General features: G+C 35.3%; 1 protein-coding gene across 1 annotated transcript in view; it reads right to left on the bottom strand.

The window, feature by feature from the left end:
• The window catches only part of MIPOL1 (mirror-image polydactyly 1), a 153253-nt gene that overhangs the window by 101296 nt on the left and 24463 nt on the right, over window positions 1-27494 (bottom strand). Inside the window, exons 6-8 of the mRNA XM_082283630.1 lie at window positions 15695-15824; window positions 11643-11676; window positions 11213-11383 (exon numbers count right to left, since the gene is read on the bottom strand). Of these exons, the coding sequence (XP_082139756.1) occupies window positions 11213-11383; window positions 11643-11676; window positions 15695-15824 (335 nt within the window). The remainder of the gene's footprint in view (window positions 1-11212; window positions 11384-11642; window positions 11677-15694; window positions 15825-27494) is intronic.

Here is a 27494-nt window from a genome sequence, read left to right as displayed (position 1 = left end):
ATTATTACAAACTAAAGCACCAGCTAGGTAGGTGAAAGCACAAACCTCTCCAGATACACCAGGGACAATAGACACTTTTTGAATAAATGATCTGAACCTGTAGTATTTGCTCTTTTTCCAGGAAACTTCCATCCAGAAGTATCTGAAAGCAATATTAATATCAGTGTTTTAACTGTCTAAGCATAAGGGTGAAAATGAAGCAACTAATTACAAATCTTCAGATGTTATTGTGGAAACAGTTTCTGTCTCATCAATACAGAGAAAGTAACAGCAAATATAGCTAGGTAACAGCAAATATATAAAATTATATTTCAGACACCTTTTCCAATTTGTGGAATGAAAAAGTGGACGAAAATTTTAAAAAATCAAGAAATTAATCAGCGTTGCACAAACTTTAAATAAATCATACATAGAATACAAAAGCATCCCACAAAGGAAGATTCAAGAAAGTAAACCAAAGCTCTGCAAAACTAGAACAAACCCACACATTTAGAAATTATGTATTGCTCAGCTTTGGTAACAGAAGAGAAATGCCTGAATGTATGATTTTGGTACATGAGTAAGACTCTGCAAATATTAAACAGAGGTTCAATCTGAAGATTCTATCTCTGTAAGAAAATTTAGCTTTAGCTTCATTGAGGTGTTTTACAGACATGGATGTAACACCCAAATAGATGCACCCTTCTCAAGTGGGCTCATCCTGCAGCTTTGAATAACAGTTACCTAAAAGCTTTCAGATATGTTACTGAAAAGCAGAAATGCTTAAACCTAAAATCAGCTGCCTTTGACATGTGTAATTACCAACACTGCTCTCATCCTGGCAATTCCATTCTTCGTGGAATAGGACACCCTAAGGGGGAAAAAAATTAAGAAAAACACAAAGATAGAAGAATGTTATGACAACTTCTGAAAGCAAAGTGATAGGCCTGCCTGCCAAAACAAACAAATTGGGTAAAATGCATGACTACTGCTGAGAAGAGTCTGAATACCATAGAGGACACTGTACATGACATAAGGAGAACATGTAAGGAGAGACACAGCTGCTGGCTGGCCCTACAGTAGAACGCCAGCTGACGTGACTATTTAGCATAAGATATTAACAATAATTTTGCTGTGTCTTCCTGGAGGCTGGCACTGGCTCTCCTTTTCACAGTGACTCCTTCAAGACTTGTTTTTCAGGCTAAGATTCAATTTAAATCCTAACATTTTGATTGCGAACGGGACCCCAAGCAATAAGGCTGAAAAAATGCTTGTAGATTAAGAAAGAAAAACTTTGTCTTAAAGATGAAAGAATTAAAGTCACAGAGAGGCCTAGTGTTCACTCCCCTACTGAACACAACACAGCGGAGCACTTTCAGGAAAAAGAGAGTGGAAACTATTGTTTCCTAAGATTGCTGGGATCAGTAATACCATCTCTGAAATAAGAAATTTCTCATCATGATAATAACAAGACTTGAAAGAAATCTTACCTATTGGTGAAAAGTCATCTCAAGAGACAACTAGGAGCAAAGTGTTCATAGCCATTATTTGATAGAGAGCTCTACTCTGTTTTTTGGGGTTTCTCTAATCTTTGGTACTACTTTTGCAGAAAGCAGAGAAGGACGTTACAGCTAACTAAGAAATAAGCAACTCAGCATAACTGAAAGATGACCAATAACTGTTGCACGACTTTGGTTAATATACTTAGATTTACATGTTTTAGCTAGTAATTAATTAAGTAATGTTAAAATTCCTCTCTCTCAAATTCTGTTATTAACAATATAAAGCATACATTCATAAGTCTTACTGCATCAGTATTTTACACCAATTAAATACTGTGTAGTTAGCCACTTCTATTCTGTATTTCTGATAACGACTCCAGAACTGAAAAAAGTTGTCATACTTGTATGATTTAATACTGTTCTTCATCTGCAACTTTTCTTTTGTTATAGCTACAAGTATTATACTTTTTACATAGTCACAGCTTCTTAAGAGCCTTTAAGTATTTCTATGTATTTGAATTGTGTAATTTAAAAAGTATTTTCAATACAAAAGTAAACGATAAAGAATGATATTTTGTGCTGTATATTCAAGAATAAATCAAAAACACAGCTGAAAAGAATGACAACAAAGCATTAACATCAGCAAGCCTTAAAAAGTTCTCTGACAACAGCATCTTACAATCACATGCAGACTATATGCAATAGGAAAGCCTGTCCTTCATTTGCAATAGAGGGTAATGGAAGCTAAATTTTTCTTGTTCTCAAGCAACTCAGCTTGAAAAATAATTAACAGTGAATAAACAGAACATGGAAAAGAGGCTAAATCCTAGATACTCACAATCTGAAGCACGAAACAGTAAAGCCATACAACAAACAAATGTAGGCATACTTGGTGAACCAGACAAAGATAAGTTAATGCTACTGTGAAATCTCCCTTTCATAAAGAGAATATTGATAGATTTTCTTGTCCCTTTTTTTTGTCAGGAGCACTACATACTTTAAACCAGAATATTTCATCAAGCCTAAGGACTTGGAAAAATTGATTAACAGCTTCAAAAAAAGCTTAACCAAAAAAAAAGTCACAATATTCAGACTAAAGCAAGAGGGAAAATTTTCATTTTGGTAATTACCTGATCATTTAAAAACAGTTAAAAATCTAGAAAGAAATGGAACTAACAAAAACATATTTAAGTCCCACATTCCAGTCACAATCATTTACAATTCTGTTGAAAATGAATAATCAGCTTATCATCATCACAGTAATTTTTCCTTACATCCTCTGTTATTGCTAGACCTTAGCTTCCTTACTCATCTCCTCTCTTTACAGCTTAGCACACATGCTGAATCACAAGGATGACTGTGGAGGGTATTGCAATGCTGGAAGAGAGTCAATATTTCACCTCAGGGACTCTGGAAATAAAAATAAATTAAGTCAACAAAAAGTAGCTCTATTCATTCTTCTTAGCTCCATGTCCCACAATACTTTTAGTCAATTACTGATGTTCTAGAAGTGGCATGATCAGCAATATAGTTTGCCTGCTATTCTTCATGATATCTCCACCGCACAATTAAATCCAAACTTTACGTTCTGTGTATCATTTTATTTGCAATTTATGGTACTAGTTTGAAACCTATTTCTCCTTGAAGGAACCAAATTCATTTACATCTTGATGACAGGACAAAAACAATCACCAGAAAAGTCTGCGTATAAAATAGTCTAATAATTTTCAAAGGAAAAAGTCTGAATACAAACATATTAGAATACTTTCTCCAAGAATATTGATAGCTTTTACTTCCCTATTTATTTAAATAAATCTCATTTTCTTTCTTAAAATCATCACATTTTTATCCTTAATTTCATGTAATACCCAATTTGCATGCTACTTTGCACTTTCTCTACTTAGTATGCTTTGTTCTGCACCATGGAGTGCTATCTGAGAACACAAATCGGATTTCTTTTTTGATTTAATCAAACTAAAAGATGCACTCCAGGAATGCACCTACTGCATTCTGACACAAATGGTATTCCATCCATAGGACTTGACTATAAGTAGCCTGACAAAAAAAACCCCAGACAAACAAAACACCCCAAACCAAAGAAATGCCCCTCTCCCCATTCTGGAAAGGGGTTAATGTGGACATCAGATGCTGAGAACTGCTTCATACTCCAGATCCACCATTATTTGTTCACACTACTTGCTAATACAGGCAAAAAGAAACACAAAATTGCAACCTGTGAACATTGAAGGACCGAGTGAGGAAAAGCAAGTGAACATGCAGGCCAGGCATATTAGCCTTTTCAGACTCCATATTAATGATAAAAATGAAACAAAAAAAAATCTTCTTTGTTCATTATAAAAAGAATTCTTATGCAGACTCATCTACGTATCCAAAATAACAAAGTAATTTTGCGTAAAGTTTCCTTAGAAAGTTGACTAAGGAAACCAGCTTTTCATACAAAGCACATAACTTCTTTTTTTTCCCCAATTTTTAAGAAAATCCAACATTTTATCCAACAAGTAACCAAAGCGAAACTGGATTCAACACTCAGCACCTAACTTGAAACTGTAAAGTGTTAAGTACCATGGAAAACTTACTTAAGGTACCTCTACAAGAGTTTTGGTACCTATAAACCTTATTGCATGCACAGTACTCTTCAGAGGGAATACTGTTTGAATTCTGCTTTTAATCACATTGGAAGTTTCCTCTATGGGTTGCTGCTCCTGAAACAGGAGATCAATAAGCATACAAAATACATTTTTCCTCTCTTTCGTCCTAGGGTTTTGACATTAAATATTTAAATTAATTCCAGAAATTGGCTTGAAAGTCTAAGCTGTGTGAATATAAAGCTTAGCACCATGATAGATGAGTCAAACAGCAATTAATGGAACAAGCTTGCATGCAAATTTATTACCATTTTCAAAGGGGTGAGTAGCTTCTAGATATTGAAGAGAGGATGAATGTTCAACTGGAAATTCATTAAAGTTTACAATTAAAGATATCAAGCTTGATCATGCCCTCAAATACTACGCAGACAAGTATTTTCTGAATTCTGCACTACACACTGTTTGCAGAGGAACAACAGGTGATTTAACAATGCAAACAATGATGTGTCTCTGGGCATCATTCAGTCAAAACCTTACAGCAGCAAAAAGAAGAAATGCAGTATCAATTAAAATTTTGCTTCTAAAGCTCAAAAAAAAAAAAAAAAAAAGCATAGCCTGTCTCTTCAAGGAAACACTGCATTAACATTTACATATTTACTCACACCTACCATTCATGGACTAAATACAAAAGTTCAGTATAAGAGCTCCTAAGGGTAATTTCCTTCAGATCCTTCTCTCCCTCCACTAATGACCTACTGTCTGACCGGCACTTCAAGCTGCATGAAGTATTAACTCAAAAAATACAAGACCTAATGCAACCAAAGCCTCACTAAAGTCTAAACTCAGGAATAAACTGCAAAATACTTGCTTTCAGTAGTGAAATTCCAACTCCAGTGAAACCAAAGAGTTTCATGCTCTGTTAACAGATACCTGCCTACAGAGAAATCACAACCTCTGCTACATCACTGTGAGAGACAAACTGACACTACAAACATGGATTTGTAGTGTCCCTAAACCTTCTCTTACTATCCTGTTTGAACATCTCACCACTCCTCACATTTCTTAATGCTTTGAAAACTGTGAATCACATACCCTTATCAAATTAAACAGAATACTATGGCAAAAGATTAAACAGGTGTTATGATTTGGGGGAACATTCTACAAAAATCAGAAAACCCAACGTAAGAAACCAAGAGGATTCTGTTTGGCCAGTTTCCTCTCTATTTAAGTCTCCAGTGGACTAAAGCTCCTACTTCAGAAGAAAAAAAATACTTCATGGTCTTCTAAATGCAGCCAAATATTTAACTGAATATTCTCCTGGAAAATATTCATGCTAAAGCCAGAACAAATATATCCAAGGTAGAGAGTCAGAGCACACCTAATCATCTTAGAAAGTAAAGAATTATTATATATTTTCAAACTGGATTTGTTTTTAGAAAAAGTAAGTAGCCAAGTAGTGAAGAACCTGCCCTTTTCTGAGATGCAAAAGATTCCTGATGCTCTTCAGCATCATTCACAATAATTTTACTCCACGTGTCCCAAATACAGCAGCCATGGACTCAGTCTGGCACTTGGTGAGATTCACTTTTTCTTCTGAGAAGGAGCAAAGAAAACATGGATTTGACCATGTTCTGTATAACATGGACTTCCTAAAACATGGATTTAGTCAAACATTCAAAGGATTATCTTTATTTAGGTACAGAGGAAATGAAATGTGTCATTTTAAAGCACTGTTGCAGTGCAATGCAATTAAACAGACTAACACTGCTAATCACAACCACTGCTCGTATAACTTCACTTTTTGTGATCTCCCTTCAGGGTCCCTTTTACTCAGTCTTACCTGCAAAGAAGAGACATCTGTGAGCTTTACCTGAGGCCACTAGGTAATCCAAATAAAATCCACTCAGTGAATCCCAATAAAACTGACAACTATTTCATCAGCCCCTCTTTCTTTACTCCCTGCACTCACTGTGCAATTTTTAATGTTAAATCTCAAATTATTTTTCTTTTTTAATCTACTCTATATCTTACTGCATATCTCTGTTGCTTTCTGTCAGAACTTGGACTAAATTCACAGGGCAAAAGGGGTATCCTGCAGACAGGCGTCCTCTCTCTGTTTAACCATCCTGCTGGCAAGGAATTTCCCCATGCCCATTCATCAGCTATCTCTCAGAGAAAAGGATGCAAATGAGAACAACAGCAACTTGCTGTTGCCTTCCCAAAGTGAGTGAATGAGCAAGGTTTTTGGATCCTCAAAGTACAATAAACATCCCCCTTACTTTCACTTTCCTCCTGAAATAAGCCCATGACCAAAATCATCAGTACCCAATGGCAGCTGCCTGGTTCATAAACAAGTGTGAATACAGCATCCTACCTCTTCTTTTCCTGTTCCCAAATAGCAGCAGCAAAGGGAAAAGTAGAGTAAGCATCTTGACAGAGCAGGCAGGAGGATATCATCAGATGTGCTCCTGCCAGCCAAGAACTTGATTAGCATCAAGTGTCAAGAAGTGCCAAACAGTACCAAAACACAGTATAAAACCAAACTGCTAAGTAAAAGTACAAAAAATAACATCCCAAACTAAGTTTTGGCATGCAAAGGGATCACCTCTGTCCCAAGAGTCATGAGGCACTGTAACCTGTCACTTGAGTATTCCCCAACTAAGAGTCCAAGATCTGTAAATATTTGTTTTCATTTACATTTCTTGTTTTTACATTTCATACACCTCTTGGGTTTACTATCTCAGTAAGACCTGTTCACTCATGTGTGCTGAGAATGCCTTAATGCTCTGTGAATCACAGGTAACACAGACCTCTACACACTGCTTGGTGTAAAAGGAGGAAAATTGCTTCAGCAGAACAAAACCAAAAAAAAAAGCTAGCAAGAAGTGCAGATATTTATCAGTTATTACTAATTAGCGAAACTGATAATGATGGGAAGTCAAGCATAGTGCATCTCACCATTGTTTTCAGTGTCAATGAAGTGCTGCCTGCTGCCAAACAGCGCCTCAAAATAGAGAAGGATTCTTTCACTTGCTTCAGATGAGCAACTGGGTGCCTGCCAATTTTTCACATGAACAGTCATAAGCATGTTCCTGCACAGCAGGATGTGGTCAAACTATTCAAAGCTGTAAAACCAGGTTTGCCTGCCAGTTATGTTATTGCTTCAAGATCAGTGTACAAGAGATGATACTTTGCCAGCCATGAAACCACTGCTATTCCTTAACAGCAAATTATATATCTTTAATATTTAAAACTCTGTATAGAACTGACCTGTTACCAATTTTAAAACTCCCACATTTACAGAATTAGTTAGGACTGGAAACATATCAAACACACAATCTCCTAATCTCTTAACGAGCTTTAAAAAAATCACTTCCTTCAAGCTGTACCAATTAAAAAGTCCCCTTTCTTGTCTAAACCAGAAGAAAAGTAATTGTAATGTCTTAGTCAAGTCTCCAGCTGCCAACCCTGTAATGATATTAACATTCCTGTCCATAAGGTGTGATGTGGCTAATAGGTGGCTGAGACATTGTACTGTATTGCCTCCTGCTGGAAACCACTTCTTTAGAGTATTTTATGAAGATCACACAATGTGACTATGCCATATGGAATCTCTACTAAATGCCTGCCACTAACTGGATTACTCAAGCAAGAAAAGATTTCTGAAGAAAGGGAAAACTGTATTATGATCAACTGGACAAATAAGTTTTTTCCTTGAATGGGTTAAGAGAAAACTGAACATTACAGACAAGAAAATGATGTTTTATTTCTTTCAGAGGATCAGTCATAAAACACACCGAAGATCCTCAGTATCACACAATATCTGTTCACTAACAAACATATCTTAGCAAATACAACCAAACTGTTGAGTTTGTTTTTTTCAAGGGGGTTGATACAGAAGATGGATGTCAATGTTTAGCCATGCTTTAGTTGTTTGTTTATTATTCACTTGAAAATACATACTAAAAGTAGTATCAAATATTTGAGTTTATACCATTTCATTTGTTTTCACAGATACAAAAAGTAGTTTGCATATTTGCTCAGCAATCTAGCGAAAGATCTAAGATTACATACACTTGCACAGCTCAATACAGTGATAGAAGTGCCTCAATCTGCTTCCTAGTAAGAAGCAATGTTCACGTTGGAAACCTCAAAAAATACGCAGAGGTTCTTGGGTGTTACAGATAGAAAAAACATTTTCATGGCCTTTCCAAGACATGGACAGTGCTCTTCATTTTTTTAAGACTAAAAAAATTATTCAAGTAAAATTCAAATAGAAGAATCACAACTAGCTAATCATCAAGTATGCTGCAACTGCAGTCCAGTTAAATGCAGCTCAGTAGTAGCTACTCAGTAGCTACCAGAAAAAGCATTATAAAACTGAATTTAAAAGACTAGTTGGAAGTAATCTGTATTTACCTGGTCATAGGAAATGCATAGTTTATAGAATGTCCATTCTCTAGAAATGTAACATATTCCTCACTTGAAATCAAAACAATGTGTTTGAGCTGTGAAGGCTTTCACATTATTGTTTCTTACTAGGAAAAATCAGAAATCCTGTAAGTTAACCCCCGAAAGCTAGACACTACTCATGTTCGCTGTGCTCAATTGTCAAATGCCGGGCTATTGCGAAGAAAATCACAGTGAAAAGTAACAGATGCAGATTCATCAAACACAGTCAGTCCAAATGCTTGCTACTGCATAGGTAGCTCTCCATCACATGGAACCAGCTATGGTGGTCACTCAAATGACATTGCTGTCTCCAGCACCACACAACAGCAACCATGAACAGAACAACACGGTGTGTGTCATTAAACATTCAACCTCCATTGCCCAGTGACCTCTGAACTTTACAAATGTGTTTTCCAGAGGATAGCCACAGCCTGCTAATGGTTTACTCTATTTCTGCTTCTTCTCAACCTGCTCTCAATTTCCCCTTTTGTATTTGATGCCACTTCCACAAAAAGAAAAAGATTTTAACTTGCAGATGTTACGAATGCCTGAGGCAATCCCAGATCTAACTTCCAATAATTTGCATTTGTTATGCTAAGCATATACATCCCCTGAATTATATCTAGTCCCTTAGTGGTCTAATGCAGAATCCCTCTCCTATTGTTCTTGCTGTTAGCACTGTAATAACTACTGCTATTGCAATGTTAACAAAAGACTACTAATAATTCAAGTATGGTACAAATTCCCAAGGAATCATCAAGTGAGAAACACAGGTTGAAAAGGTAGCTGCAATTCCAAGGACCTATTTTCTAGATTCAACAGTAACAGCTGTAAAAGCATCACATATTTGAAAACACATGATGAATAGTTCTATTAATAACAATTAATTTAAAACAATGGTGGTATAAATTGCTAGCATTATTACAATACTACAGCTTAAAGTCAAATATTTAAATTTTCATTTGGTGAGGATTTATAAATCATTAATTTATTTTTTCATCTGCAGTATCTATTTAACATTACCTGTGATTTTTGCTGACATGCCTAAAGTGTCACCTAAAGTAGCTTTGCTAGTGGTGACACTTGAGCCATTACTATCTAAAACAATTATCTTTTGATTACTTGGAAAATATTACTCCTTAAACAGTCAGCTTAAAATAAATTAAATCAAAATGTGTATTAAAATGCCTGACAATGATATTCTTCTGACATTCATAGTTTTATGGTCCAAGTATGCCTGAAAGTCCACTTCAACAAAGAATCAAAAACTGAAAAAACGAAAATAAAAATATCAAGAGATTCTTCTCTTTTGCTGAAAGCTTTCCTCTTACAAGCTGCTCACTTTTCAAATGCCCTGTGCAAAGAAGAAAGAACATAAACTTTGGAAGGGTTATTGGATGTTTCCCAGTAGCTGTGCTGGGAATATAAAAGGAAAAAAAGTAGACTGAGAAAGTAAAATACCACCACTAATACATTAAAATTTTTGCAATACATACTTGACAGACACACAAAATATTTTAAGCACCAGGCAGATGGAGCTTTCAAGGTTAAAGTAGTAAAGAATGCAAAGACAATGACTGAAAAAAAGTGTGAAAATTACAGTGTATGTAGAGGAGGCACTTTTATCAGAAAACTTCTCAGTAGAACATAAATTCAATTAACATTATTGGTATCATTAAAGACCACAACCTGACTTTAAATCTAGTAGAAATTAGCTAGATGTGGGCCAACTTTGGTTACTTACATTAAAAACCAAAATTTTCAATATTGGAAGAGTCAGACGAAATTTCTTGCCTGGCATAAATCCATAAGGAACTTCATCCAGCCTAAGATCTTTTCTCAGGAGATACACTCCCTACTTGGATTGTTCCTCCCTACAACTTATTCCTATTGAGTTAAAATTCTGTTAAAAAAATGGTGGGTAAAAAACCAAACTCAAGCCAAAAAAACCAACAGAAAAACTCATCCATGAGATGAGAAAAGCAAGGATTCTTCTTTCATTTTCTTTACTCTTTATGGTGAAGAGAATGAAGACAATTACTGTTCTGTCAAAATAGGAAATTGCAGGCAATGAGTGATCTGAGTAGAAAAAAGAACCCAGATTCTTTCAAGTCCCGTAGTAGATAGGTAAGACTTTGAGAGTGAAGGACCACATGCTGATTTTTATCTCCTGAATGTAAAGCAACAAAGGGAGGAATTGCTTGCACTGTTGCATGTGGTACTGTTGCCTTCCTTTAATGTATATTTTTGCTACTTATAACCCTTTATAAATCCTTCAGTCCCAGTTAACCGTCATCCAATGCATTTTACCAATACAGCATACCGCAAAACTAAGCCCTTAATAGATTTTCAAATTGGTCAACTCACTGAAAACTGTTTTGTTTTAGAAAGAAGACAGATAGTAAAGAAGCGCAAACAATACAAACATAACTTTTCTCGTGAAAAACAGTGATGCCATTTTAATGGGCACTACTACCATGAAAAAAAGTTGATCACTAATCAGACATTTACTACAGGGGCTCTCCTCTGAGATTCTCAACAGAGAAAAGTATATGAAATAATTTTCTTCCCCAAAAGTAAAACAAAAAACCCTAAAACCCCCCAAAAACCAAAAAGAAAAAAAAGAAAAAAAGAAATTTGCTACTGAGTGATTATATACTTGTACGGACTTACTTGAGATAAAGCAGCATCCCGTTGTTCTATTACTGCATTCATTTCCTCAGCTATTATTTTCTTTTTACGTTCTTTGGTCCTGTGTATTCGGTTCAGAATTATAGCTCCATTCTTCAGTATATCTATCCCTGTGTCTGCATTGTTTATTCTGTTCAGTAATTCCTGTAATGTCTACCAACAGCATTATATGTTAGTCAGACATGAAGTTTTAATATATTTTATTTAATATAGGGTTTTAATTAATAGGCACATGTGAATTGTAAATTGACTGAGTGAAGTTATTGAATTTTCATATTGCAGCAAAGATGTACATTATTAGTGTGTCAATTCTTCTTTTTCCCACATCTTAGTTCTTGAAACCCACTCAATTGAACTTAAGCCTCTAAGATATAAGACTGACATCAAGAAATCTCCTCAGAGAATGGCTTACCATGTCATTTTCTTCAGGGTTAATATTTTCTAGCCTAGAAAAAAGGGACACAGAAAGCCTGATCAGTAGCATTTCCTTAGTGCAGCAAAATGAGTTCGCTTTTTAAATCTTTAGAACCTCAAGTAATTTCATTCTACTAGTCTTTAGAGTCAACCATGACACTGAACATATTAAAGTGCCACCTGCTCGACTCCATCTTTCAATAATGCTCCATATCTTCAGCACTGACTTCAGACTGTTAAGTTATTAATGTTTACTGCTATATATGACTACAAGGATCAATTGTTCATATGTGCTTAGATGAAAAAAGTTCCCCAGTGATAGAAATGACTGATGCTTTTATTTTATTTATTTCTGGGCTTACAACTTTTACCTGATGTATTTTTTTTGTTTTTACTGTACCCCAAATGAAACAGAACATGACTTTAGTTGATAGGGTTTTTTTCATTTTTAAGTAATTATTTTCCCACCTCTTTCATCCAAAATGAGGGAAAATCCCAAAGCAGTTGAAGTTACTTCAAAAATATTTTGATTTTATATCTTGCATAAAATAGGAAGCTAAGCCAATTCTCTGCAAGGCCCTTATTTAATTCCGGAACAAACCCGCCTGCACTTTCCTCCCTTTCTATTTCAACAGAACATATATTGACCTGTCAAATACAAAGATGATACGAGGAATTTAGTCATACAGCATTGAACACTGGCTGTGCAAAAGCAGTAAGTGATAGCACAAAAATCTAATAAATGGGATAGTACACATTTTATTTTACCTAAGGTTAGTTAAATGGACAGAGATCTCTTTTCTGGAAAAATGAACGTATTAAAGTTACCTTACCACTCCATTGCTACTTACTTAATGGTGACTTCTACTGAAAGTAGCCTATGATATTTTAAGACAGATACAGTACCATTAAACATCTCCTAAACAGGCACACTCCTAAACAGTGCTATGACAGGTGCTGCTCCAAAGCCATTATTTTAGCTAGCAAACATCATAGAACACTTGACAGTACACTACCACATTTTCCATTAGTTTAGCAGATAACAGTACATAAGGCATATTAAATCAACCAGTATAGAAATAAACTTTTAAACGAAAAAGAAATATTTCAGAATACACTCTCAGTGTGTAACAGCTGGTATATTTATATGGCATTCACAAACAATAACCACTCCAACATATTCAGTCAGAACCAGAACTAAACAAAATAAAGTAAAAGCTAACCTTTGCTGGGTTTGACTTGTATTCATAAAGTAACACAAATAATAAAATAACAAACATAATAATATTAATTATTATCTTATTATAATAAATTATCAGAACTGGATCCTTCTAGAGTTCCTGCTTTAGGCTTTTACATTGTTCTAAGTGCTCCTTCATGTGGGACTCAAAAATGGATCTCCAGCTAGTTTGTATTCACAATGAAAAGAACGGTATTTGTCAAAGTAAATTGGCAGGACTGACCCAGCTTCTCCAGAGGACCTCTACACTGCTAAAAGTGCGGGTCAACAAAATCACCCAGCCAACCAACAGGCTGGGTAAGCAAGACACCTTAGGGAGAAATGGGAGTGGGAAAAAGAACATGAACTTCTGCCATAAGCATACCTTCAGCATATTACTGCCACAAAGGATCTGTCTACAGGCATACAGACACCTCCTTAGGCGACAGTATTTTTTAAAAAGTAGCATCCAGAACTGTGTATTTGCCCTGCTAAGTCTCCCTGTGCTGTGCATAGACAATGAATGAAAAACTCATGATTTTAAACAGCAGTAACCAAAGATTCCTCCTCCCCCATTTCTAAACACATTCTGATAACATAACCCCTAGGGCCAACAGGGCTGAAAGAATTTTGGTTGTTACAGTTAAATAATGACAATAGAACTGCTCCAACTGCTAATTTAAAGAAAGCATTAAAGCATTTGATAAAGGTTGGCAGGCTGTTCAGTATTGCCCTCTTGTAAAGTACTCTGATTGGAATAAGTCCAAAGCAGATGGAAAGAGTGACCTCTGCTCTAAAACTTGATGAGTGTGGCACAAATAGGCAATGTTCTTTATAAAAACCCCAAACCTCTATGTGCTCCACATCTGAGACAGAGAACTTGACCTTTTGAACAACCACCATAAGGAAGGAAGAAAATATCAAGGGTGGTGGTTAGAAAAGAAAGTTGGTGTTCTCCACAGGGAAATCTCCTATGCCAGTTCTGAGACTGTGAATGGCATCAGGGTATCAGACCTCCATATAAAGCATCGGAAAGAACACCCAAGTGGATGATAGCCAATACAATTGCTCTTCCCTAAATGATAGCAATAAAGTGTAATAGCTTGGCTCCAAACTATCAGTCAAGGGAGTTACTGACTCTCCTGGGAACAAGTACTATTTCGGCATTCCCAGTGTATCCAGTGCTTTCTGCAATTACATCTTTTTGAGGAAGGTACTACACATGTTCTCTGAGAAACAGTTTCTTCTCTCTTCTCATATTTCTGCTTAGAACTAAGTCAGTTTTCCAGAACATGAGTGAAGCAGACAGAAGTGGTTGAAGGGAAAACAAGTGAACGTGCTCTGAGCGATTCATGCGTTTCAAGAACTGCCACCCAGATGTCTATGGATTCCACTGCAGAAAAAGCAGCAATATGCCAGAACCCCAAAAGTCATTAACTAGGTTTGTTGACCAGAATAATTAATTTTCTGCAGTACTTGAGTGCTTTAAGATCAAAGATCTTGAGTTTATGCTAACTATTTATATAAAGGAAAATGTGATGTTTAGAGCCATACAAAACTTTCTTTACTCTTGGAACATATAAGATTGGAAGCCTGGCAGAAGAAATTGGAGACTCAAGTAAGGCTCACAGTTATGATGTCTCTTATGGGAATTTAAAGTACATCTACGATTTTCTCAGAGATTGCTGTTTAAGGCAAGATTTCAGATGCATATGCACATATAATGGGCTCCATAGAGATATTTAACAAATCATGCACTAATTCTTGTGGGTATGCAATCTCCTAATCTTGCTGCTGAGTCATACTTGTGACAAATAGCGAGGCTGTGACAAACTCTAGTAATCTGTAAATTCTACAAAATAATGGTGGACATACTACGTGCAGATTATTGAAATTAATTTAGGTAATATTCTCTGACCCTAACTATAAAAAAAAATCAAAAGATGACTGGTTTTCTGCCCTAAAGAGAAGTGTTATTAGTAGAATCAATTATTTAAAACATAATTGCCTGCCATTTAGTTAACTAAAAACTGCACCTATTCAGTCTCCTCCCATGAAAAGCTTGTTTGCTTTGTACTTCTCATGGGAGAAAAGTAAGAGAAATTTCTCAGGCACTCTAGCCTTTATGGAGCTACCCTTTGGGGGACTAACAAAGATGATAAACCAAAATGATCACAACTCTGATGGACAAGGATTGTATGGAGAGGCAAATTGTAGCTACAAAGCTGCCTATATCCCAAAGGGAGAAAGAAACCACTCTTGATAATTTTCTCCTGACTTAGTTCTGTTTAACATAAGACTGCCTGTTTCTGTTGGTATAGATAAAAATCTATGAACTATTAATTGTACCCTTATTACCTTACAAACTGCTCCTACACTAAAGATAAGAAAAAAAACCCATATATTTTTACTATGTCACCCATATCATTAGTAGAAATTTTGCTGAAAGAAATGTCTAGTAGGCTTAAAGGCTTGATTGATTTCCTATATGTTGCAACTTTTGACTGACGTTCTGGTACTCTGTGTCAAAAGATCCCTATAAAATGTCACATTCATCTTATTTCTCCCTCAATAAATCAATACCAAAGCTTTTGATTATATTTTTAATTTTTGTGATCAAAATTATTCACCTTCTCTCAGTCTCCAGAGAAAAATACGGTTTTACAGGATGGCTAACAGATTAACCAATAACACAGTAAGACTAGCCCTAGTCTATTTTATTGCACAGATAATAATGTGCTAAGTTTTCCTATTACCACTGTTGAGCAGTTTATGACTGTCACAGACTGACACACCAGCCTTTTTACATGGGGCAGGAAATGTATACTTACTCTTTCAGAGACTCTTCTAAACGCTGGACTCGTAGAAATGCTTCATCTCTCTCTTCATTGGCTAACCTAAGCCTTGCCATGATAGCCTCATCACGTTCCCGTTGAGCAGAATAAACTTCTTCCACCAGGGCTGCAAAAATGTGTTCAACAAATAAGTTTGACGAGGAAAAGCACTATTAGATGCACTTACATTAGCCTTTGCCACCACCTCCTAAAATCAACACTTCTCCAATGACCTTGGATTATTCTGCGTAAGGTCTATATTACTTCTTAAACACAACACTAAATTGCTAAAATCAAGACTTTAAGGTATTAAATAAAGCTATGTGTTTTCAAATTCACCCCTGTAAAATCTAACAGGAAGAAAGTGATTTGCTGGGCATTCTGAATACTTGCTTAACAGTAAAGTAATTCTTAAAGCTCCGAATCATGTAAGACAGTAGCAAGTTTCTTCTAGGACACAGAGTTAAAAGTAATCATGCATTAAAACTCCTACTGCTTCCTATCAGGGTAGCACAGTGATATTAAAAATTCTAATATTTTTATAGTCTGTCTCTGGTATCACAAGAGTGGCACAGCTGGCATCTCTCCTTCTCTGCCAAGCCTTTACTTTATTGTGTAATATACTGTTATATTATCTGTTACAGCATACATGGACCTTGGAGCATTAGGTACCAATAAACTAAGATTTACTGTCTATCCTTGGGAGCAAACTAACACCTTCAAGTCATTCCTCATCCTGAGCTTACATTTTCTCCCTGCCTCTCCCCTGTCAATATGTCTAACACCATTTCTGGCACACTGCCAGAATCCTTACTTCGGCCCTGCCTCCACTAAAATCTTTATTCATACTTTCATCATTTCCCTCTGCAATACTGCAAATCTCTCCTCACAGTCATCATAAAACCATGAATTCAAAATGTCTAGGGACTTTCAGGATGCTGTAAGACCGCTGTCACTCCAAGACAGAAGACTATATCCTCTCACTGGCACCTCAAAAAACTCAATTGAGATCTGTAGGTTCCTGAATTCTCCTTGTCCTTTCTAGTCTGTCAAACTGGGGTACAGCTACAGTCTCCTAACATCACACTACAGTCTTTTTCAAATTTTGGTATTTATTTCTCAAGAACTTTCTGTATTAAGCCATTGTTGATGGGCTTCCTTACTCCCTTCAGAACTCTCTGCTCCTCTCTGAACCACTGCTTAAGCCATTAAGATGTCAAAGAAAGGTTTCCTCCCTCTTTACTTCCTCCCTTTTACTAAAAGCCTAGAGCTTTTATTCCTCCATTCTCACCTAGAATGACATCAACTTTTTTGCCTTTATTTGTTATTTTACTCTTATTTCACCTCTGTACATTATTGCACAACAACTTCATAGTGAAATATATAATGAAACATTATATTGTTCTTCACAGAATGAAACAATAGAAACACAGCAGCACACTTTTGTAGCAGCTATATTGCTGGCACAAAATACATTTTATCAGTACCAAGAAAAAAGGAATCCTCTTGCCCTCAAGCTGGGGAGAAGACTGTCACTGAGGAGTAAGGAAGCATTTTTTGCAGGACTAGCAAAAGGTTGCAGGCTAACAGCAGATTACACAAAATCAGATAGGGAAAGGCTAAACGTAATTTCTGAAAGTGCAGTCCCTCCCCTTACAAAAAGTCTGCAGAGGAGCTACAAGCCTAGTCATCAGGCCAGAGCTGTAACAAATTGTGTCCCAACAACAACCACAAAAATTCAGCATCAGAAGCACAGATTTTGAAATGTATGCCAAAATTAACAAACAATGATTAAATTCTCTTTTATCCAGAAGAATAGTGTCTTTTTTTCCTTAAAGATCTATTTCCCCTGCTTGCAACAAGAAAGTCTGCTTGATAGGGAGTTAAAAAACTAAGACAGGAGTAAGGCAGCTGTTACACTGGATTTGCACTGGCTGGTATCCAGCAATAAGTTTGCAGCACTTGCAGAGAATGCATCTGATATCTGCAAGGTAGGTGGCTCAGCAAGAACAAGAAAAAACCATATGAGATAACCTAGGCTGCACATTTCAGCGCACCAGACTTCCACTTGGATTGCTGAGATCTGTGAGGGCAGGGAAACCAGTGCCAGAGCACTGACTACCTGGGTAAACTACAGTGCAACTGCTATGTCCTGACTGGATCTGGGATACACAAGTAGTTTGATTCGGTATGGCAATTATTACCTATCAGTACCTTTATATATTTATTTGCTATAGTTTTTCCAGTAAATTATGTCAGTTTATCTAGCATCATGACAGACACATGTCACAGAGAACCCTTTCCATAAAGCTGCAAGTGGAAACACTATGCAATTTTCATAATGAAAACAAATCCTGGAATGAATAGAAAGTTGTCTAAAATAACTGAAGATTTGGCACTTATTACTATTCTGAGGTTAATTATTTTCCAGTTTAGTTAACTTCTTTCCGGCCTCTTAAAGTGCACCCCTTCTGTCAGACCTTAGAACATCTTAATCTCAGCACGAAAACCCACAATTTGTTGACTCCTGCAATGGATCTTGAACGTACATGTACACTTAGAGTGACTGTCTTTTGACATATCTAATTCCCTGTCTGTGTAAGTACAACCAGTGGTAATAATGACTATACAGGCTTTTAAAAAACAGATTATTGCTTATTTGTCATTAAACCAAAGTGATGTACATTTAACAGTATGAAAACATTCAGAAAAAGATAGTTTTCAAGTTACTTAAGCATCCTGCTTATCTGAAATCTTACCACCCCTGATAGCAGCTCAGAAGCTGATTGCCTTGAACAGTGAACCTTTCCCCCACCCAGAAGTCTATTACAAAACACTGTCTTTTGACTATCAGCTATGAAAAGTGACTTAAATTGAGAAACTCTTGTTGTTTTCATATCCGTCCTCTAAATTAAAGCATTGGTGTAAATATCCCAATGACCAGATCCACCAACTGCATTAAAAAAATATTTATAGTCATTCTATATCCATTACAAGTGTCCGGCTTTTGGTTCTGTTTCTTAAAGGTAATATTGCAAGCCAATTGTTTAATATTAAAACAGATTAGGGGAAATGTAGAAAATCGTGCAAGATGCTTGCACAGTAGTCTAAGTTTAAAAAAAAAAGATACTTAGATACATGGCATTTTAATACAACATAGCAATACCGACACTTCCAAAAGAAATTACTTATTTAAAAAATACTTAAAGACCTCCTCTAACTCATTTTAGTGGTCTACAGAAGACTAACTCACCTGATTTCTTTACCAGCCAAAGCTGAATTTAGGTTTGATGTTTTTGTTACCCAATGCCTGTACATTTCTGACTCTAATTTAATATTTTATTAATTCCTTTTTCCTACTATAGGGAGTATTATAAGAGTCACATGACTGCAGGTAGTCTGAGCATTCACCATTCACACTGAGCTACGGATGAGTCACAAGTAGAAGTTCAGGACCGTAAGGATCACAGCATTCTTGAAATAAGTGAAATGCATACACATTTGGGTCTCAATGCAGCAGCTAAGCAAAACATTTTGTGCCGTATCTAGGAAAACGCGTGCTGTAAAAGCTGTCCAGGTAGAGTCTATGAAAGAGTGACATGAAATTCTTTCATATTAGAAAGAGTAAAAATTATCCAGATTATCATCCCTATGCTTCTTAAAAATGCAAGGTGAAGATGGATTGAGAGTAACACCAAGTCATGCTTCTAAGTTCCATTCAAGGTATGCCATATCCAGCAAAATACTGACTCCATACTGCCACACTGACTTGGCGCCTGATCCAAAGGAAAAACAGATCCACCTACTTTGTCACCAACTGCTCTCGTCGACATTACAAGGTTTTCCTTGGGGACCTTCTAGTGGCATACTAACCAACCAACCCTACCCTTTCTGTCTTGAGGCCTGACCAAGAAGAAACACAAATTCTTATAGAACTCGTATTTCAAGCAAGAAAATGACACACAAAAATGAAGTATGAGTAGTCTAGTATTAAGCTAAAATTAATTGTGCAATTTACTAATTCATATATATATATATAATGGCATTGAAGAATCAAAATATTTAAATCCCAGAGAACTGAATTAAGAAAAAAGGATTATTTACCCAAGCTTACAAATACTGTAGTATATAACAGTACAGCATTACTATTTAGTTGTATAAACTTTATTTGTTTTGGAAGAATTTATTAACATCTTTCTCCTTGTAACTAAAACCCCTGCATAGTCTAAAAGAGCTCTTTATTTTAAAAGAATCATTATGCTAAACTCATCAATTCTAAAACATTTTTAGTTTTTAGTAAAGAAAACAATTGTAAACAGAGAGCTTTTGTAAGGTAGATAGCTATTACAAAGTTCACTTAGAAAATCAATATAGCATTTTAGCTGGAATTTGCTCATTAAACACCCACAGCTCTAATGCAAATTATGATGGAATGAATAAAGCAAATACATATGCTTCTTTCTTTTTATTAAATGTAAAATCTACTGTTAATTGCATCTGGTATGTCATATAAACTTTTCTCCTTAACCATTAAATGGAAGCTTTTACAAAAGTCATTAGAGATTCTCTTTCTTTGACTTGTATAAATTTCAATATTTGTTCAGTAAAGGTTCACAGCAGTTAAATTACATTAACAAATATTATTAGCTACTATGTAAGCCAACTAAGTAAAATACTTATATTGCAGGTAAAACAAATCAATGGATGTTTACAATAATATTTGGATATGTCCATTTTTAAACAAGCTTATCAAATATCATGTAATTCTTAGTCAAATGAGAGAGACTCAAAGTAGATTTTTTTATCCCAAATACTCAAATTTGTTTAGTAAGCTAATTGTTTTCTAATATGGGCAAAAGTAAATATGAAGAAGATGAACCATACCAAGTATGAGTTTACTGAGTCAAAGCAGTGTACATATTTTCTTAGTTGAACCTGATTCTTTTGGCAAACTTATCTCCTATACTTTTTAAACCACCTTTAAAACATGAGAAGGTGTGCTGGAAATCATTCTAGTTTAAACAGCGGTTCATGATTTTCCAAACATGGAACTTTGGGGGGAACAGGGAAAGCACGACTGCCAGGATAAAAGTCTGTTTGCTTATTTCCTAGAGGTCATCTGCGTAAATAAAATAAACAGAGTAAGAGAAGAAAAAGAGAAAAAAATTGTGACTTAAAACATTTATGGCAGCAGAAATCACGTCACATTACTAATTAAAAAAAAGTAAAATTGGAATACAGGCCAGATCTTAAAATATGAGATCACTATCCACACTACTACTGTATTTAAGAAGATACAGTAATATTATAACACTACAACAATTGGTTCTCAAGATAGGCCAGTTTTACAGAAATAGTAACAGTATTTTGGACTTTGCAAGGTGTTTGTCATCAAACGTGACAAAATACTGCTCTTGGCATTGGACTATGCAAAAAAAAAGTGATCCAAGAAACAGTGCAATTAAAACTTTATTAATAGTTTTTGCAACAAGCACTAGTTATAGTGATCATTTAATTCAAAGGAAAAGATATGGTGAGAAAGCTTTTTTGTTAATAACAGTGTATTGCTGCAGAGGGTCAGGGTTTTGCAGTTTAAGATTTAGCATTCAAGATCACTGTTGGCTGAACAATAAGTGACTTAGGATTTTCTTTGGCATTGATTCTGATACATCCAAAGTAATTTTACTAGTTACTTGTGACATTACAACAGCAAGAAATACAAATGAGATAATACACTTTTACAAAAAAGGCTCTGAGCATTTTAAATATTCAAGAATTGACTGAAATAATAATAATGACTCAAAAAAATTTCAATGCATGATTTGACTGCTGTTTCATGAAGGTATACAGACCTAAGATAGGAGTGAATGTTGAAATCATGGGAAAAATGAAACAAAGAATATTTTCTGTTTTCTGTCCTTTGTATATGTATATTATTCTGATGGAAAAGCAGAAGCAGGAAAGAACTTGCTTGGCCCAGTCATTCTTGGAATTCAAGATTCTCATAATGAGCTGCTTGTTTATTTTGCTCAGTTGCTTCTATGAAAAAACTGTCAGATGAAATTTATCCTGCAAGAGAGGTTTAACTGAAACTTTTCAGGGATTTTTGTTTTGCTTTCACTTTGTACTTCTGGGTAGCAGCTATGTGAATGTGAGGAATTAGAGAAGTATACCGGGAAAAGAGGTGCAATTACTACCTGCCTTTTCATTTTCATCAGTCCTCCCATTCCTGGGAGGAATTGCTGGGTCTCCATCTGTCTGATCAGAAGAGAACTTGGAAACTATCTTTGCCATTTCCAGATGGGCAACTATTATTAAATTTTATTTAACCATATGGATATATGCTTGTTCTCCTTACAGAAATACAAACACGTATGTATTTGTTATCTACTCAAAACAGAAATCAAAATCCTCTGAGATTTCCTTCTACTAAATTCAATGACTGTGCTCACAACTCTTAAATAAGTCAATCTTATCATAGCCAAATTAAAAAAAAAAATCCCTGCATTGCTACAAAAGCCTTTAAAATGTGTCATTAATTGGTCTCTGCTTATACATGTTACAAAATGCAGATAATCCCTAGAAATGTTCAAATTCTAAAGCCCTTACAAAGTTCTTATTCAGGTTAATGGCAAACTATCAGGAGCTCCAGGGCTGACTGTCAACTTAAAAATAGTGCTGACATGTTCTATTACAAAATAGACAACTTAAGTTCCCAGCTCTTTTTTGAAAGTTACCATTCATTTACTTTCAGTTATGACGTATAACTGAAAAATAAAAGTAAAATAGTGATAAGAAGATCATAGGAAAACTATTTAAGAGTTTTCACCAGTCTGTACCAGGAGTTATAGACTAAAAGTAATTTACACCTAAATATGACTTTATAGATAAAGCAGTCTGGACAAACACTGATAGAACACACTGACTTCTTTATTGCTTTGTGTTTGTTGTATGTATTTAGTGCGTAGCATTCATCTGCTTCTACATTTCCAATGCTATAAACAGAGTGTTCTTAATAAAAGGCTAAAGTTGCTTAGCGGCAGCTCTGCACAGGGTTTTCTTTGTGTACTCAGATCGCAATTCAATTAAAAAAAAAATAAAGTGGGAAAGAATAGGAGAGAGTATTGTACACAGACCCCAAGGCAGTTCTTGTGAAAGCCAATCCCTGTACAATACTTAAGCCTCTGCTTCTAATACACTAAACACAGCTGACTTCAAAATTCAAACCATAATGCTGTTAAACTTTTTTTTTTCAGTGAATAATTACTGATGCCTGAATATTTACTTTTAGGGGGAAAATATAAACATTGCATTAAAGCTTGCAAGTTATAATTTGTCGTGTTAAAGTTCTGTAATGCCTCAAGAAGTAGATTATTTGCAGACCTTTTTATTCTTGAATAAAACCCAATTCTTTATGCTCATCTAGCACTTGTGTGGAAGAAAGAAGGGCCAGACTAGTCATAAAAAATGCAGAAGAAACTGGCCTGCTTTTTACATAAAATCTCCACCAACCAATAGCTTAGTAATTGACATTTTAATCTACGCCAACTCATCATATATTGTACTTCAAAGAGCTGTACACAACTTTTTGACAATCAACAATTCTGACAATCTGAAGGTAAAATCACATTGTTTCAAATTAAGCTGTTAAAAATTAAGCCAAGAATTTCTCAGTCACAGTGCCCCCACCTTGTGGTTTTTCCTGTTTTTTAGATGGATTGTCTATCTTCCCATACAGAGGATTCAAATCCTACAGCTATTTTCGAAATTGTGTTATTTATCAGGAAATATTTTGAAAATATATTCAGGAAATAGTATTTCATAATGAAGCATTTAGTAGGACAAACCCCCTAAGAACTGTATAGACTAAATATATAAATAAATTATGCACAGAAAACTGGTTTAGGGAAGTATATGCATTACCTCCTCAAACTGTAAAATATCATTCATATTTAAGTTTATAAACACGAGAGTTGGGAACTTCTGAGTTCTTTTGGCTAAAGCCCAATATTGGCCTTATTTCAGTTTAATTGGAAGAGGATCTTGAATTCATCTTCTCCATGAGATATCAGGAACCTGGATTTCTGTTTGTACCAAAGGTTAATAAGAAATGTGTCTGCAAAAGTCAAACAGCATTAAATACCAAAAACTGATTATTATTCTGCAGGAGTTGTTCTGTCATTCATAATCTCTCCATGCTCCAACCTTCCACAGCTAATCTTTAATGGATGACATGCAGGAAAGAAAAATAACATCTAAAAAGGGACTCTAAAGTGAGCTTTTAAGAAATGGAAAATACTTCTCTTCTGTGCTGAAAGTTATTGCCACCCAAAGTTTATTACTAGCAAGATTACTTATTTCCTCTTACTTTATGGATATTAAATCAAATTAAGCTAATAGCCACTTGGATATTTGTTTCACTTTTGCTATTAAATCTATTGCATATGCATGCTCAGTAATTATTTTTCAAGTTAATTTAGAAAACTTCAAATAATGTTCATGAATATTTCCACACCATATTCAAGAATTCCAAAATACTGCAAATGTATATTCACAACATTTTCATAAACACAGACCTGAAATAGGGACTTCATTGTAGATATACTGCCATAGTTTCCAGGAGACTGAAAGTTGTATAATGTATACCACCATATTAGAAGTACTGCTTTCCTTTTTCCACACTGTTATTTCCTATCATTACCTTAGTCTTTCAGAGAGCATCTACAGAATGCTAATACAGTTCTCAGGCATCAAAAAAGGTGTGAAACCCATAACAGGGCTGGACTCAATCCTGCTGAGCTGATGTTGATTTAAAAAAGTATTAAATTTTGGTAACATTATTATTAGATACTGGCACAAAAAAAACCCCAACTCACAGAATAGCCATTGCTACAGAAAGATTTAAGGATAAATATTTTTATTATATTTTTGTTCAGAATTATTTTTAGTCTCAGTATATATTGCGATAGCAACAAAAATATTCCAGGAGCTGAGGTTCTGATGCCAACTATGGTATATCTTGCTGCAGTAATGGAACTGTGAGAAGAATAGGGCTTTGATATTTTTTCCAGTCTAGAGAAGTTACCACTATGCCCTGTTAACTCTCTCTTACACTCAACCAGCTCCTTCCTTGAAAAGCTCCTATATATCCTCTGTTTAATTCTTCCATTAGGAAGAAATGAAGTCACTTATTACATCCATCCAAAGTGAGAATTGTTCTCTCAGCTAGTTGTTTTGAAGACTTACTCCTTTGCAATGCCTCCATCTTTATTTTCCAGTCTGTCCTCAGAAAGACGTATGCTCCTTCCTTTTTCCACTCCCACAGGTGGCACCCACTCCCTTTTCTGTTCAACATATCAAAGTTCTGCACACCCAAATTTCAAGATTTGTCTGTTCTTCATACCCACTTCACACGTGGTGTTCCCTTTGTTCCTTACACTATCCTGGTGTCTGTTCTTTCATGATGTGTGTGCTCTTCCCTTGGTTTTCCTGATGTTGCCTCCATCTCTGTTCTTCTTCATGACAGGGAGTGAAACTAACAGTACTTTCTTGACATTGGGTTAGAATGACACAAAATCCAACAGAAGAATAATGAATAAACTGCAGGAATCTGTAGCAACTGTGACCACCAGAAACAATAGTCTTTAATGCTTAAAAGTCTGAAACCAAAACTTCAAATTCCCTAATTTTCTTTAGCCATAACTAGCTGACATAGAGATAGGGACCCAAAGAAGTTTTAAAATCCATTTTCAAGGCTAGCAAAATTCAAAAATAAACATGTTCTGAAAAGAAGTTATTTACTGCACACAGTATTATATTTTTCTTCCATCACGTGCATCTTCTGCCTTAATTCTACTTTTTCTTCTTTTCTCATGAAGGATTTCACAAATTTACACTTTTCTTCCTCACTTTTTCCTTTGAACAATGTAAAAATAATAAACTGACAATCTTTGGATTATTTGTTTCTGTAGACGGTTATAACTCCATTTCAAAACGCCCTTTGTCTTCACTTTCCCATTCTTTCCATGGGACTTGTTTAGGTAAAGCCTATCAATTAGAGGGTTACCTTTTAAAACAGAATTCTAATATTCCTCAAAGTAGATAACACTTTTATGGTGTACCTTTCTTATGTTCTTTACAATATAATTTTGTGGAGTCACTTACTTATCATAAAGTCAGTACTAAGTAATAATAAAAATGCAAACACCCATATTTACAATCTTCACTCTACCATGTGTTATACACTGCAGTAATTAAACATTAACTAGTAACATGAAATCACAGCAGCATGTGTTCTCCCTTCCTCAAAGAACTTAACGCAGGGGGATAAGGTTTTCCTTAAGCACACTGTCTGCCCTTTATTAGGTTCTGCTTGTCCATTAGAACTCTCCCCAAGGCTTTTATGAGAGAGGCACACATAGGCTTCCACAAATTCAGTTTGGTTCACATAATTCCAGATTTCAAACCATTTATCCAAACTTGGTAACATTCTTAGAACTGTAAGACAGGAAACAAAAAAACTGTGAAATATTAACGATGCTTCCTTTTAGCAAACAGTTTTAAGTAGTAAGGAGCCTCTTGCCCTCTCTCTTCAGCATTTAAAGGATTTTATACTTCCTGTACTCATAAAAGGAGAAAAAAAGGTTATTTTTTAAAGGTCATTGTTATTACACTCTGTAGCTCTCTTTAAAATTTGGTTTGTTCTTCCTTTTAAAACAAAATAAGCATGTTAAATTAATATATCCATATTCATGCCATTCTGTTTCGAAGAGAAAAATATGCTGAGGACATCATTAGAAAGTTTAAGCAGTAGTGTAGAAAAACAATTTCCTAACAAGTATTTCAACTGTATGCATAAAAATGAAACTACCCCTGACACACCTTTCTTTCCAGGTTTTAATGGGCAATGAACACCTATATCAAAGAGAACCAAGTACAGAGGTAAAACACTGGGCAAATATCCAGGAACAATCACAAAACTTCATATTCAACCCAAACAAGTTGCATTAGCTTTTGGCTGGTGGATATAACAACAACACATAGTGCAGATTTTTTTTTTGTCTTCTGAAAATAAAGCAAGCAGATATGTGAACTTAAATAAGAATAAAAATATGCCTGTATTTAATTTTTTTCTTAATATGTTGATTAGATTTGCCTTTCCCTTCCCCCACTACAGAAAACCTAGGAACTCTCTTTTCCATCTATAATATTCACAGTATACTGTATTCTCAGGAGTTTGATATTAAGTGGAAAGTCAGCCACCTGTTTTTCAGCTAGAGAGTTTATTATCTGCTCCATTTTCCTGAAGACAATTATTCCTCCCTTACAAAATACAAGTATTTTGGGGACAGCTATTAGCACTATTAATACTCTATGAAGTGTGTGTGATCAATTTTACCAAGCTTACACTCTCTTTCTGAACAAATGCTACAATGAATTTATAAAAGCACTCCCATTAAATTTTTTAAACATCTCCACGAAAACCTTATTTTTCATCTAGTGGCTACACTGTATACACAGTCACTTTTCAAAAATAAGAATGCTCAGCTTCATTACATTAGCAGTTTCCACAAGTACAGCATACAAACTGTCTCCATGCTTGTATGTCTATCCAAAGAACAATTAACAACAAATATAAGCACACATTCACTTTCAGCTATAAACTTAAAAACCTTTCCTTCTGAGAATTCATACACACTTCATTCACTGGATATATGCCAACATCTGACAAAAATTCATTTTAACTACCAAAAGAGCAGATTTTTCAAGAACAGTGCGGGTCTCTAGTCGAGGTGAA

This window comes from Coloeus monedula, assembly GCF_965178545.1.
Source record: "Coloeus monedula genome assembly, chromosome: 6".
Taxonomy (NCBI): domain Eukaryota; kingdom Metazoa; phylum Chordata; class Aves; order Passeriformes; family Corvidae; genus Coloeus; species Coloeus monedula.
Note: the sequence above shows the minus strand (reverse complement) of the source record. Positions and strands in the feature narration are given on the sequence as shown.